We start from the raw sequence: 15,879 nt of genomic DNA on the forward strand, positions 1-15,879 counted from the left end.
AGTGTGAGTGTGTGAGTGTGAGTGTGTGAGTGTGAGTGTGAGTGTGTGAGTGAGTGCGAGTGCGAGTGCGAGTGAGAGTGAGAGTGCGAGTGCGAGTGCGAGTGAGAGTGAGAGTGAGAGTGAGAGTGCGAGTGCGAGTGCGAGAGTGAGTGCGAGAGCGAGAGCGAGTGCGAGTGCGAGAGCGAGTGCGAGAGCGAGTGCGAGAGCGAGTGCGAGAGCGAGTGCGAGTGCGAGTGCGAGTGCGAGTGCGAGAGCGAGAGCGAGAGCGAGAGCGTGAGTGAGAGTGAGAGTGAGAGTGCGAGTGAGAGTGAGAGTGCGAGTGCGAGTGCGAGTGAGAGTGAGAGTGCGAGTGCGAGTGCGAGTGCGAGTGAGAGTGTGTGAGAGTGAGAGTGAGAGTGAGAGTGAGAGTGAGAGTGTGAGTGTGAGTGTGAGATTGTGAGTGTGAGTGAGAGTGAGAGTGAGAGTGAGAGTCTGAGTCTGAGTGTGAGTGAGAGTGAGAGTGAGAGTGTGAGAGTGTGAGTGTGAGTGTGAGTGAGAGTGAGAGTGAGAGTGAGAGTGAGAGTGCGCTTGCGCGTGCGCGTGTGTGTGTGTGTGTGAGTGCGCTATGGTCTTACGCTGGCCAGCCCTCAAACGTTGAGACGGTGAAGAGGGCCATCATAGCCATCAGCACATTATCAAAGTTAAAGTCACTGTTGTACCAGATCCTCTCACGCATTTGTGGCAGTGCCGTCTCACCAATACTGTACACGATAAACGTCCCTCTAGAAAGACAAAAAGATGGTGGAACACAGGCGCAGACACTGTGTATTCACTGTGAAACTCTTCATTCACTCACCTGCAGTCCTCTGGACTTGTTTTTGCATCATCAGAACAGCGGTAGAACTTCCCCTGAGGACAACACATTTTCATCATGTAACAATGAAAACTGCTTGTTAATGGAGTGGGGTAAATACAAAATCTTGCTTTCATGTGAAAGTATTTGCTGGAGCACCTTAAACAGCTGCACACCGATACAGGCAAACATGAACTGAAGAAGTGTGGTGACAATCATGATGTTCCCAATCGTCCTGATGGCCACAAACACACACTGAACCACATGCTGCACTGGCAGAGAGAGAGAAAGAAAAGAAAAATGGGTAACACTTTACAATAAGGTTCATTAGTTAACTACTTTAGTTGACATGAACTAAGCATTAACAATACTTCTACAGCATTTATTAATCTTAGGCAATGTTAATTTCAACATTTACTAATGCATTATTAAAATCAAAAGTTGTGCTTGTTAACATTAGTTAATGCACTGTGAATTAACATGAACTTACAATGAACGAGTGTATTTTCATTAACAAAGACTAATAAATACTGTAATAAATGTATTGTTCATTAACTAACATTACAACCTTATTGTAAAGTGTTAACGAAAAATGTTTTGTTCATTAGTGCATTTTACAATTAAAAGGGATTATGAGTTTTAATCTTATTCTAAAGGAGTCGTGACATGAGAAATGCAATTTTGCCTGATATTTTAATTTTATAAGAGTTCACTGCATTAAATATACAGGAATTGTCCGAAGTCAAACACTTCCTTCTCACTACAAAAAGTGGCGAGATTGTTTTGAAAATATTTCACACTGCAGCTGTTCAGTTATCAGAGCATTTTGAAATAATGCTTAAAAATGTAAAAACAAAAACAAACAAACATTTATGACATGACCCCTATTCTCAATAAAGAATGTCAAGGCAAGACTAATGTTTGCATCCAAACAAAATGTTTGGATGCAAAATGAATCTAAATTGTGTTTTTAGATTCACCATCAAAATAAAGAATTAGCCGATATTAAGCAGACAGACTACTAATTTTCTAATGACTTGTAGTTGACATGGAGTTGCAAAGTTACATTTAGTTAGTAGAATCTCTAAAGTGGACAATTAAAATTAAGTGTTACCTTTTTTTTGTCAAAGTCAAATGTTCTTTGTCATCTGTTACATTATTGTGACTTCTCACTTTAACTGCAATAAATCTGCACCTCATTTCTAAATATAACCAATACTGTAGCACCTTTACACAGATCTTCACAATCTTTTATATCTGGTGAGCTTCACATTATACTTGTGTCAGACAGAGATAGCAGTGCCTGACTTTGAGTCCTTTGGCTCTGTTGATGGCTCTCAGAGGTCGAAGCACACGTAGAATCCTTAAGATCTTCACAACTGAAATAGCTGACGATCTGCAGACAAAACACACACAGCAAACGTTCACCTGCTGAACATGAACACAGTGACTGTCTTCAAATGTACAGAACTGAAATAATCCAGCAATGCTGGTTGTGATATGTACGTACTGTATGCCGAAGGAAACAAGGGAGACTCCAACCACCAGCAGATCCAGCAAATTAAAGTAATTTCTGCAGAAAGCTCCTTTGTGAAGGAAAGCACCAAACGCAGTCATCTGATGAACACAACAAAGAAGAGTGAACTAAACTGCTTGAAGCTAAAGGAATTCTTTCAGATTATGTTTATTACAGAATCAGTTATCAATAAAATTGATAGTAAAACTGAATTGGGTTGTGAATTCCTGTCCAACTCAATAACCCCAAATAAGAAACTAGTAAAGCACATCTTTATAAACTAGAACAGGTAAGAGAGTTATAATCACATTATATAGTGTGCAGATGGAAATAAGACAGGGGTCTTTACCTTCAGCAAGATCTCCACAGTAAATATAGCAGTGAAGGCATAGTCAAAATAACCAAGAACCTGCACAGAACAACGTGACACACAAAGAAAGGAGAAAGTTCAAGTTATTTTATTTCTACAGCTTCTTCTGTCAGACTTTCTTCCATGTTTTGTGTGTCCTGCTCCCCATGTGCCTTCCCATGCCCTTATTTGGTTAGTTTCCTGTTCCTCCCCTGATTAGTGTTTCATTGCTCCCAGGTGTGTCTCATCATCCCCTCCTCCTGTGTGTATAAATAGTGTTCCCAGTCCCAAGTTCTCTGTCCGCTGTTAAACGTCTTCCTGAGTTCGTCTCCCTTGGTTCCTGAAAATAAAGTCTTGGTAAAAGTATTCTCCAGCGTCTCCTCGTTCCTCGTGTGTGTGCACCGTGACACCTTCACAATCCATGTTGTTTCAAAGCATTAATATCTAAAGCCATTTAAGTGACCAGCCAAATGGGACAAGGGACAATGGGACAATTGAAGGAAAAAATATCTTGAGAGGAACCAGACTCAAGAGGAGCCCATCATCCACTGACATTACAATGTGCATATGCTAAATATTATCTAGTCATTGCGATCTAGTTAATAGACATGTTAAATTCAATATGGCGTTAAACCTGATTAAGGTTTATACTATCATGTGTTCACTGAATCAGTGAAATGATTCAATAGGTAAACAGTGAATCTGCATTTGAAGCTTCTTGTGAATTCCCATTTGGAAATCATTATTCCTTCAAACTGTGAACATGAAGAAAATCAGGTAACAAAATAATGTAGTGCATGAGTCTAACTGGTGCTGCATAATTAGATCTTGTGTTTAAAGAAGAAATTCCCCATATTTGTGTATTTTATGCTATTAAAAAGAACAAGTTTTTCTTGGCTGTCTTACAATGTTTCGGGCAGAGAAGTTACAGATGGGGTCCTTGGCTGCCAGCGAGACGGAGCTCAGCATGATGAAGATGAGGATGAGGTTGGTGAAGATCTGATGATTGATGAGCTGATGGCACGCCACACGGATCCTGCGTTACAGACAGAGATCAGACGGACAACAGTGTGTGAGAATGAACAATATGGCAGTCCAGAAGATGTTTTTGAAAACGCCTTGTGAAAATGAATCATTCTTATTTGTAGTGTACTTCTAATCTTAAAAGTATACTTTTAAAAAACTGTACTTGATTATGTAATAATAATAAAATATAAGGCCACTTTAGTGTACTTAAACTAAACTTGCACTTCAAAAACGAAACTTTGTAATAATATCAGATTAAAAGCATTAAAGTACATTTTTAAATCGGTATTTTAATATTTTGTTGTGCTTTAAAATATGCTTTTATTGTTTGTAAAAGAGCAGTGTGAACATTCTGCTAAACATCTGCTCTTGTTAAAAATTTATTTGTTAAAAAAATGGCTATTGTGCTCTTCTTTTCTGCATATTTACTTCTGCTGTATGGAATGCCATCCCTGACATAATTAGAAATAAATAAATAAATGTACAAAGAAAAGTAAAAAAGCAAAAATAAATAATTATTTATAATTGTATTTCCTTATTTATGTATTTTTTAATTTTTTTCCAATGTATTAATTTGTTCCTTTATTTATACATTTATTTATTTCCACTTTTATTTATTTTCACATTTATGTCTTTGTTTGTAGGGTAATGAGGAGGGCCTGTTTTACCTCAGGAATAGCAATCGAGCCAGAGTAGGCGAGGGGTAAGCTTTGAGGCCACAGTGACACCTTGTGGTGCTCAAACGAAGTACAAGAAGTGTAGCCTACATGAGGTGCCTGATGATGGTGTGGGATGAATGACTTAAATGGGCAATATGGCCAAAATCTTATATCACGGGTTATTATTTCAGTTTCACGTGGGGGGGTTGTTTCGGCTGGGAAGCGTGCAATCTGTGATCGCATGCATTTGCTGAAGCTCACGAAAGTGTGCAATCGCTTTCTGATGCGCAGTTTTTTTGGGTTTCACTTTCAACGCATACAACGCATGTTTCAAAGATTCAGGATAGAACGAGGCATCAGTTACTGTAGAAGATTTGTCGCCTCGCACCACTTCCCGTGTGGTCACCGCATCAACTGATTATAATGGGTTCTCTTGGTGTAGACACGGCTTTAGACACGGATTAATCACACGTCTTAGGCTGGAAATATCCAGAATTAGATCAAACAAAAGGTGTCCATATTTTAAATCTCTAACGTTATATTTTACATGTTAGATCTAAATGTGAGAACATCCAAATTTATAGGCTACTGCTTGGTATAATGTTGGCCGGTCACATATCAACTTGTTTATTAGCCTTATCAGAGCCATTGAAAATGAAGATTCACACTAAATGAAACCAAATAATCCACGTATAAGATTAAATCAACAGATGCATGGAGTATTCGATGAAGCCCGTGTGCATTACTGTAGCCTATATAGATTTTCCCGAAGGAAATGAACAAATCCTGCTAATTTTTCCAACTTTGAAGCATACTGCCACACAGTGGCACCTACAGGTGTACGGCGGTACGCACTGTGCGTGCCATGAGCGCTCAGACTGACATGAGATTTGCCCCGCAAACATTTCTGCAGTTATTATAGGCCTGTATGTACCGTATTTCTGTCGACTGAGCCAGCCATGCCATTAATTATGAATTTATCAGTCTTTTGCATGCCAAAGTAAATTTCTGCATATAAATATTACGCAAAATAGAGGCAGAAAATCATGCTATACGCACTTTCATGAGATCGGGTTAGCCTACAACAATTAATTTGTTGGCTATTTTACAAATGGGAATAAATAGAATTTATGACAATGTTTACATTCAAGCTACCCCTAAAATTTATAAAGAAAAGTACTATAAAAGCATCTGGAATGCAATAAAGTAATTTTAAAGCATTTGCTGCATGGGTAAAAAAAAGTTGAAAATAGTTTAATAGTTTAATAGTTTAAAGTTGAATTATAATTTTAGAATTGTGATTTCGTAAACATGACATAAAGTTGTAAAATAGCAGTCCTCACAGTCACTCAATGCGATTTGTTGTTTACTAATAGGAGCATGCTGTCTTTTAAAGCAGTTGCGACCCAGTAATGAAGACATCTGTTTGCATATGGCGCTTGACGCGGAGCACCAGCAATTTGATGTCATCTTGTCCAAACTTGTACATGGCTGGCAGATACTATTAGATTCTCTGATTGGTTCTGACAAGTCACTGACAGCTCTGAAGGTGAGGAGGGCGCATGACAAAGGGCAAGAAAAGGCTGAGCGGATGTCAGCTGGAGTCCACTACTGCGCGCTATTCCTCACAACCCCCAGCGCCCAGCCTCTGTACCTCATCGCCCCCATTCCTGACCTCTGTGACCTCGAATCGACACAAGCCGTCAGCACTGTCACTGTCAACACCTATGGACAACCATTTTCCCAGAATTCCACTCAGAATTCTTAATTCGCAGCATTTTCACAGGTGTTGTGAAAGCAGTTTGATGCAGATTGACGATATATATATATATATGTTTGACTTCTTGAAGGTGACACAAGGGTTTCATAGGATGGAGCAGTGGCCACTGACATTTTGCAGGCATGTGTTCATAAACACAATGTTGATGAAAATGGCTTGTAATGTAAATCATGTTTCATATCTACAGTTGCCAGATGACATTCTCCAGAGGATCCTTGTCTTCGTAGTTCTAGAAGATGGCTGCTCTGCAATCCTCAGGCTGGCTCTGAGATGCCAGAGATTTAACAACATTGTCAGCCAGGAGCATTTTCAACAGGAGGCACACTTCAGCTGGCTTGATAGTGAGTTCAATAAGTGTGGTTGCCCCCTCTTGTTTTTTGTGGGTATAACAATTAGGCTAGGTAATCTCACTCTCTTCCATTTACCTAGCATGAAACTTGTGGCAGTTAAAGATTTGTTAATTTATTGTCTAAATTGTGTGACTTAATGTGCTGTCATAATTGTGTTTTGATACTGAACAGGTGTGGTGAATTGGAAAAGATATTCAAAGAGACACTATCAAAAGTACAGAAAGCCGTACTCCATCTCTATGTGCAGTCGCCTACAGTGCAGCCAGCTTTACAAAGACTGTGGGGCTGGTTACCAGGGAAATGGACAACAGGGAGTGCTTTTGGGGTTTTACTCCTCAGATGACCACCCTGGCTACTGTAGCTGGGATTGCTTTACAGTCTTGAAGATTGAAGTGTGTGTGTGTGTGTGTGTGTGTGTGTGTGTGTGTGCGCACGCAATGTGTCTTTACTGTAACAATTATGGTTACTTGCAGTTCATGTGTTTTCAATATAGTGTAAGATGTTTTTTTTACTTAAAAACAATTAAAACTGTTAAATTGTGGAAATTATTCTTCATTATTTTACTGTGGTTGATTTGTATATGTTGTTATTTTGCATAAAATACAAAATTCAACACACAAAATTCTGGTTAAGATATTTTTCATTTTAATACTTAATCTATTTAATGTTTCATTTATTGTTCACTGCTAAATATCACAAACATAATGTTTACTTTCTAAAATGTATGGAATGTTACATTGGTAGTTGAACTATATGGTCAAAAAACAAATGTGAACAAAAGGCAGAGGCCCTCTAAACATGTATTTTAAACCTACTGCTATGTTTTAATGTCTGTAGTGCAAATTGCTGGGGGAAAAAATTTTAAAAGACTTCAGCGCCATTTTGTCATAAACCGTAAAAGCTTAGTTTATTATTATTATTATTAATGCCAAGGTAAAAGTACCAAAGATAAAAGTACAGAAAATATCAACATTACATACAAAGAGGTGACATTATATGCAAAGCACTGTATATAACATTTATATATGTATATAACATTTCATAAACGATACAAAACGAAAGCTTTAACCTGTTAACCTGCACCCCCCATTTTAAATAAATTAATTCAAAATAAAAATATATTCAAAATACATTAAAAAGATGAACTGTTTTAAAAGTTTGCCCGGACCAACATGGCGTGGCTAGTGGAGGTGACATATTTCCGCTCTTGAGTGGAGCTCCACTCGCCCCTTATTGAATGCCGTCCCTGACATAATTAGAAATAAATTAATAAATAAATTTACAAAGACATGTAAAAAAGCAAATATAAATAAATAAATATACAAAGAAAATCTAAAAAGCAAAAATAAATAATAATTTATAATTTTATTTCCTTATTTATCTATTTTTTTTTTCCCCACATTTATTTATTTTTTTTATTTTATTTATTTATACATTTATTTCCACTTTTGTTTATTTTCACATTTATGTATTTATTTACAGATGTATTTATTTATTTATTTCCAGATATATTTATTTCTACACTTATTTATTTCTGCATTTATTTATTTTCACATTTATTTATTTCTACATTTTTTTTGTCCGTAGGGTAATGAGGAGGGCGTGTTTTACCTCAGGAATAGCAACCGAGCCAGAGTAGGCGAGGGGTAAGCTTTGAGGCCACAGTGACACCTTGTGGTGCTCAAACGAAGTACAAGAAGTGTAGCCTACATGAGGTGCCTGATGATGGTGTGGGATGAATGACTTAAATGGGCAATATGGCCAAAATCTTATATCACGGGTTATTATTTCAGTTTCACGTGGGGGGGTTGTTTCGGCTGGGAAGCGTGCAATCTGTGATCGCATGCATTTGCTGAAGCTCACGAAAGTGTGCAATCGCTTTCTGATGCGCAGTTTTTTTGGGTTTCACTTTCAACGCATACAACGCATGTTTCAAAGATTCAGGATAGAACGAGGCATCAGTTACTGTAGAAGATTTGTCGCCTCGCACCACTTCCCGTGTGGTCACCGCATCAACTGATTATAATGGGTTCTCTTGGTGTAGACACAGCTTTAGACACGGATTAATCACACGTCTTAGGCTGGAAATATCCAGAATTAGATCAAACAAAAGGTGTCCATATTTTAAATCTCTAACGTTATATTTTACATGTTAGATCTAAATGTGAGAACATCCAAATTTATAGGCTACTGCTTGGTATAATGTTGGCCGGTCACATATCAACTTGTTTATTAGCCTTATCAGAGCCATTGAAAATGAAGATTCACACTAAATGAAACCAAATAATCCACGTATAAGATTAAATCAACAGATGCATGGAGTATTCGATGAAGCCCGTGTGCATTACTGTAGCCTATATAGATTTTCCCGAAGGAAATGAACAAATCCTGCTAATTTTTCCAACTTTGAAGCATACTGCCACACAGTGGCACCTACAGGTGTACGGCGGTACGCACTGTGCGTGCCATGAGCGCTCAGACTGACATGAGATTTGCCCCGCAAACATTTCTGCAGTTATTATAGGCCTGTATGTACCGTATTTCTGTCGACTGAGCCAGCCATGCCATTAATTATGAATTTATCAGTCTTTTGCATGCCAAAGTAAATTTCTGCATATAAATATTACGCAAAATAGAGGCAGAAAATCATGCTATACGCACTTTCATGAGATCGGGTTAGCCTACAACAATTAATTTGTTGGCTATTTTACAAATGGGAATGCAACGAATTCATGACAATGTTTTACATTCAAGCTACCCGTAAAATTTATAGTGAAAAGTACTTTAAAATTGTTTAAGCTGTTTTTAAAGCATTTGCTGCATGGATAAAAAACAATAGGCTAATAAATAATTAATATATCAGACAAAATTGCGTTGCAGCAAATCTTTTACATTTTAAGGTATTAAGAATCAGAACAGAGCAACATTAAAATCAGAAAATATAAGCAGCTATACAATTATAGGACAAAGTTTTACATATACAGTATGCCATTATAATTTGTGTTTTATTTTTTAATTGTGCAGAATTATAAAATAAAATGCAAATTATAATCGGGCCTGTTTCAGGCTTTTCCTTATTTTTATGTTTTAAACATCCATCAATAATGGTGATGAAAAAAAAAATGACTTGCCATCTCCTCATTGGATGTGCCTTTAAAGAGAAATGCAGGGATTACATAATGAAAGAGTTTCTATTTTCGATTTGAATTATTTCGTTTTAAAGTAGTAATTTAAAGCTTTCTCTATATTTTTTATCATGTCTGTGAGGTAATTCGCTGAGTTTAGGTTCATCATTGTGAAGCGGTCCTGTTTAAGACCGAGACGGCAGAAAGCGTTTGTTTTCTTTATTTTATAAAAGCACAACATTTTGTTGATATTGTGAGTGCACACAAATAAAACTAGACCCTTTACAGTTTAGAATGATGTATTACACTTACCTTTATGAGCAAAACTGACTGCGTATTTTAAGTTGTTTCCACTGTTAGAAAAAAATGCAAGTGATCGCGCTTGCTCCTTCCTCCATGTCCTGCAGAGCATGCTTTAGCTTCCACTCTCCGCACAAACGATTGGATATGCGTCTAACAGCTAGTGGTGGAAAGAGTAGCCTACTAAGAAATTGTACTCAAGTAAAAGTATTGCTACTTAAGGAATAATTTACTTGAGTACAAGTAAAAGTACTGAAAAATAATATGACTCAAGTAAGAGTAAAAAAGTAGTTTGCTGAAAAACTACTCAAGTTACTGCGTTACAAAGTATTTTAGTATTATTTTTCTATTTTTACCCAAAATGAGACGATGTGAGCATTAGGTAGCAGGGTTAACCCTAACCCTAACACTCATGTAGGCCTACTGTAATGTCTGTTTCACAAGTGAGACCCAGGAAATCTCTTATATGGAAAAATGCATCAGATATCACTACAGCACAAATCGTACAAAGTCGTACGAGTGAGGTCGTACGAATTCGTACAATGAGCAAAATACATACGAATTGGTCGTGAGAGTTGACAAACCCCAAAACCTAAAGTAGGCTACTGTTTAATTTTTATCTTTGTTCTATTTATTTATTTGTGTTATTGCTTATAATTTGTTAATTTGTTCTTATTTACTGACTGTCCACTTGTCTTTGATGTTTGAACTTTTTTATTTATTAGGCTACTAGTTTGTTGTGGTAGAATTGTAAAACTGAACTGTTATCTAAAATTTTGGTATCAAAAATAATGATAACAACACTATTTTATATTTTTGTGGCAGGGCAAGTACAAATTTTGAACCACTAGCCCGACACTCACTGGTCAAGAGCAGTGAGTGATTCCCTCTTTTCTTTATTAACATTAATGACACAGTGAGCAGCAGGTGTACTATATTAATATCTAAATCACAGATCTAATGTTACACATCAAAATTTAACACAGCTGTTTACTTTCACTTAAGACATACCCATTTATGCTTATGCGAATACTCGACAAGACAGATATATTTTGAAGTAATTCAGTGATGCATTTTAGGTAGCTTTCCATGCACGCAGGTGAGTCAGTCAGCGCGAGATCTTTTTTTGTGGCTTAGCCTATTGCATTTAAAAACTAGCTCTTCCCGCATTATTTTCTCATTCATGCATGTTCTTTTCATAAAAACCAAAATGTGCGCAAATATATTGCTTTAAAGACGTTCATTATCTGGTAAGTAAGATTATCTGGAAACATCAGACGCAATTAAGTGCTTTGCTTCCAAAGTCATACGCAACTTTTGTTAATTAATATAGCATATAACAAGAGTACTTTATTTACAACAGTAAGTTAATATGTATGATAGGCCTATTTAGTAACATTTATGCAGAATCGCTTACATCAGCATCACAATGCGTCATAAAATGATTAGGCCTATATTCCACAAGTCTAGTATTTCATATAGGCTAGCCTATTTAATTTTATTTTGGATATAGGCTATGATGATGATGATGATGATGATGACTAATACTACTACTAATAATAATAAAGAAAGGAAGAATATTAGACTACATATTGGCCTGGTATGTGCAGTATGGGTTAATATAATAATTCTTAATTCTGCACTTTCTTAAATTCAAAACAAAATATTATTGTATCTATAATATCAATTTCTGAATATCCAAGGTTGCTATGGTCACGCATTATGGTTTGTGCATTAAACGCATGGCCATGAGAAATAAATGTCGTTCTCTCAACATAAGTCGTGCTCCCCCGAAACATGTCCCCTACCTGCCATCTTTTTGATCATTTTGTCATGAAAAACTTGTCGCCACCTAGAGTCTGTTTTAGTTTCATATTAAACGTATAATTTAATTGATTCCATCATGACATATTTCTGCCTTCAAAATTTAAAACATTCATCTCATAACATTTTATGCATTTGTAGGCTAATTGCAGTGTAAATGCATTCAGTAATGATGGCTTTTGTTGACACTGATTGGATTTCACTAGTAACAGCCCTAGAGCCTTATTATTTTGACTGAATTTATCGATTGGAATTAAGAACGTGGCATTCCATATTCATGATGCATTCATTTAATACGGTTAAAAAAATGCCCCTGGACATCAGTTTACGGGTTTGTTTCTGATGCTGTCAATGTTGTTTTTGGAAGTTACATTGATAAAATGCAGTTAGCTCAAAAAGCTGAGGGCACACAACAGGCGCTGTTTGGATGAGCATGATGCTTGTATGTTCAATGCATGGCGTGTGTGTTTCACTAGCTCCGTTCCCATGGACACCTTTTGTTTGACCTAATTCTGGATATTTCCAGCCTAAGACGTGTGATTAATCCGTGTCTAAAGCTGTGTCTACACCAAGAGAACCCATTATTATCAGTTGATGCGGTGACCACACGGGAAGTGGTGCAAGGCGACAAATCTTCTACAGTAACTGATGCCTCCTTCAATCCCAAATTTTTGAAACATGCATTGTATGCGTTGAAAGTGAAACCTAAAAAAACAGCGCGCATAAGTAAGCGATTACACGCTTTCGTGAGCTTCAGCAAATGCATGCGATCACAGATTGCACGCTTCCCAGCCGAAACAACCCCCCACGTGAAACTGAAATAATAACCCGTGATATAAGATTTTGGCCATATTGACCATTTAAGTCATTCATCCCACACCATCATCAGGTGCGTCATGTAGGCTACACTTCTTGTACTTCGTTTGAGCACCACAAGGTGTCACTGTGGCCTCAAAGCTTACCCCTCGCCTACTCTGGCTCAATTGCTATTCCTGAGGTAAAACAAAAACATTTTTTTTTAAATACATAAGGAAATAAAATTATAAATAATTATTTATTTTTGCTTTTTTACATTTCTTTGTACATTTATTTATTTCTAATTATGTCAGGGATGGCATTCCATACTGCTGTAGCTTGTGTACTAATCTAGCTTCTGCTTTAAACTTGCCATTTTGTAATATGCATATGGTACGATAAATTGCTTGTGATGTTCCACATTTGTAAGTGACTTTGGATAAAAGTTTCTACTAAATGAAAAAATGTAAATGTAAATAACGTCATATTGATTTGGAATAAGGGTGAGCAAATGATGGTAGAAGTCTCATTTCTGAGTGAACTCTCCCTTTAAAGATTTGTATGACATACGGGTTGGTGTTGCTAAGGATGAAGATGGCGCTGCCCTCTGGGATGGGTGGCGTCTTTTCTCTGAGGCTCAGCTCTGACAATCTCTGGGGCCGCAGCCCTGACGGTACCTCAGGCTCTTTCTCCTCATCCTCCTCTACATACACACATAATCACAGTGATCAGCTAACATTTCTGGAGATCATGTGCAGAGCTGAGTGGTAAACACTATTAGAGGTTCACCTGAGGAGTCAGTCATGTCTTCTGCCTTATCCTGATCACCCTCCTGATCACCAGATGCCTGCAACCAAAGGACCTCAGTAATAGTGATAATCAGTGTTGGGGAGTAACTAGTTACATGTAACGGAATTACGTAATTTAATTACAAAATAAAAGTAATTGTAATCAGTTACAGTTACTAAGAAAAAATATTTAATTAAATTACAGTTACTTATGAAAATGTTAAGGATTACAAAGGGGGTTACATCTGATTTTTTTCACAAACACTCCCACATACATATTTAATTGAGTTCTTTCATAAATTGCAGTGACTGCTCTAAAATATGAAACACCAATGTTTCAGAAGTTTATAACATGCTTATCCCATAGGGTTTATGTATATGATTTATTTTTTTAAGATCAACTGTTTTTTTCTAAGGCATTGTTAGATTCCAGTGTTTCTTGTCTATGCAAAGATTTGATTTCAAAAACAGTATCATAGCTATTAAACTATTTCTTGTTATGATTTTAAATATGTATTTAACCTCAGAATGATTTTAAAGTAAGTCTGATTTTGTGGTGCTGTGCTTCAAAGGGAACATCAGATGCCCATTTTCCACGTTGGTATGATTCTTTAGGGTATTCTTGAAATGGTCTCAGTGGTCGTGTAAAACAACACCCTTTTTACCTTGTCAAAAACAGCTCTGTTCACAGCGACTCGTTTCGGTGCATATCTCTTTACATGCTAATGAGCTCTGCTCACCCCACCCCTCTCTTTTGTGGAAGAGCAAACGCGATTTGCAAATAATCATAAAAAATAAAAAGTGTGTTGACCTTTAGCCTTGTGGGCAGCGCGCTGACATACAGCACCATTGCACTTTGGGTATCCCGTGTTCAAATCGGACCTTTCCCGATCCCGCTGAAGGTGGCAGAGAGCGCTGGTATTTATTCCAAAATCAAAATGGCTTGATAATTGAGACTGTTTAGGTTTTTGGGGGGTTAAAAAAAAAGGAGTGCATTTTTATCATTGTAGGGTGGTTGTGTCCACACACTGCTAAGACACATTTATATGCAAATGAAGATATTTTGCATCCAATGTCTCCTTTAAAATTAAAACCAAAGTAACCTTCCCAACACTGGTGATAATGTAGAGTCAGCTGCTCATTATAACAAAGTAAACCCCGTCAGGGTGGTAGTGTCACCCTAAGCAGATTAATTTTGTGATCATGTTCAGATGAGTACAGCCATTTAGCAAAGAAATAAACACATGACTAGTCAAGCATTCCAGAGAGCCATGTCACCCACCTTTAAGTTTCCATCGTCACCATCTCTCTTGTATATGCTCATACTCCTGCACAAAACACACTCTGTATGTTAGCAGATGATTGTGCCCAGTGTTTGAATGAAACTCTTCTCAGGGTGTCAGAGAGGAGCGCTCACCTGCTTTTCTTTCTCTTGTTCCTCTTCTCTTCCTCTTTCTGGGCTGACGTCAGACTTTCAGCATCTGCCAGGTTATCCACAGCAATGGCCAAGAATACGTTCAGTAAGATGTCTGATCAGATGTGTTAAGAAATTAAAAGGAACACATTCTAAACTAACGGAATTCATAGTTTATATAAAAAACTGGATGACTAGTAATTTCGTACTGCTAAATTTTGAAAAAAAACAGAGGTTTTAATTATTGGACCAAAAACCTCCGCATGTAATAACCTAAAACACTGTCTAACATTTGATGGCTGCTCTGTCAATTCCTCGTCATCAGTTAGGAACCTAGGTGTGCTATTTGATAGCAATCTCTCCTTTGAAAACCATGTTTCTAACCTTTGTAAAACTGCATTTTCTATCTTAAAAATATATCTAAATTACGACCTATGCTCTTAATGTCAAATGCAGAAACGTTAATTTATGCATTCGTGACCTCAAGGTTAGATTATTGTAACGCTTTATTGGGTGGTTGCTCTGCGCGCTTAATAAAAAAATCTCCAGCTGGTCCAAAATGCAGCAGCTAGAGTTCTTACTAGAACCAGGAAGTGTGACCATATTAGCCCGGTTCTGTCAACACTGCACTGGCTACCTATTAAACATCGTATAGATTTTAAAATCTTGCTAATTACTTATAAAGCCCTGCACTCAGTTTAGCACCTCAGTATTTGAATGAGCTCTTATTGCATTATAGTCCTTTACGTCCGCTGTGATCTCAAATCTCTGGCAATTTGATAATACCTAGAATATCAAAATCAACTGCGGGTGGCAGATCCTTTTCCTATTTAGCACCCAAACTCTGGAACAATCTACCTAGTGTTGTTCGGGAGGCAGACACACTCTGTCAGTTTAAATCTAGATTAAAACCCCATCTCTTTCACCTGGCATACACATAATACACTATCACATTTCTATAATTCAAATCTGTTAAAGGATTGTTAGGCTGCATTAATCAGGTCATCCGGAACCGGAAACACTTCCCATAACACCAAATGTACGTGTTACATCGTAAAAAGAATGGCATCTACGCTAATATTAGCCATCAGATCCAGACTGTATCCAGATCAGATGGTCAC

At 37.3% G+C, this 15,879-nt stretch overlaps 1 protein-coding gene across 1 annotated transcript in view; it reads right to left on the bottom strand.

The window, feature by feature from the left end:
- cacna1db (calcium channel, voltage-dependent, L type, alpha 1D subunit, b) overlaps nucleotides 1-15,879 on the bottom strand; it is a 103,491-nt gene that overhangs the window by 32,626 nt on the left and 54,986 nt on the right. The window contains 11 exon segments of the mRNA XM_016480709.1: nucleotides 615-761; nucleotides 836-888; nucleotides 992-1,099; nucleotides 2,141-2,228; nucleotides 2,343-2,449; nucleotides 2,698-2,757; nucleotides 3,604-3,733; nucleotides 13,127-13,259; nucleotides 13,346-13,403; nucleotides 14,627-14,672; nucleotides 14,762-14,873. Of these exon segments, the coding sequence (XP_016336195.1) occupies nucleotides 615-761; nucleotides 836-888; nucleotides 992-1,099; nucleotides 2,141-2,228; nucleotides 2,343-2,449; nucleotides 2,698-2,757; nucleotides 3,604-3,733; nucleotides 13,127-13,259; nucleotides 13,346-13,403; nucleotides 14,627-14,672; nucleotides 14,762-14,873 (1,042 nt within the window).

This window comes from Sinocyclocheilus anshuiensis, unplaced genomic scaffold, assembly GCF_001515605.1.
Source record: "Sinocyclocheilus anshuiensis isolate Anshui unplaced genomic scaffold, SAMN03320099.WGS_v1.1 scaffold397, whole genome shotgun sequence".
Taxonomy (NCBI): Eukaryota; Metazoa; Chordata; class Actinopteri; order Cypriniformes; family Cyprinidae; genus Sinocyclocheilus; species Sinocyclocheilus anshuiensis.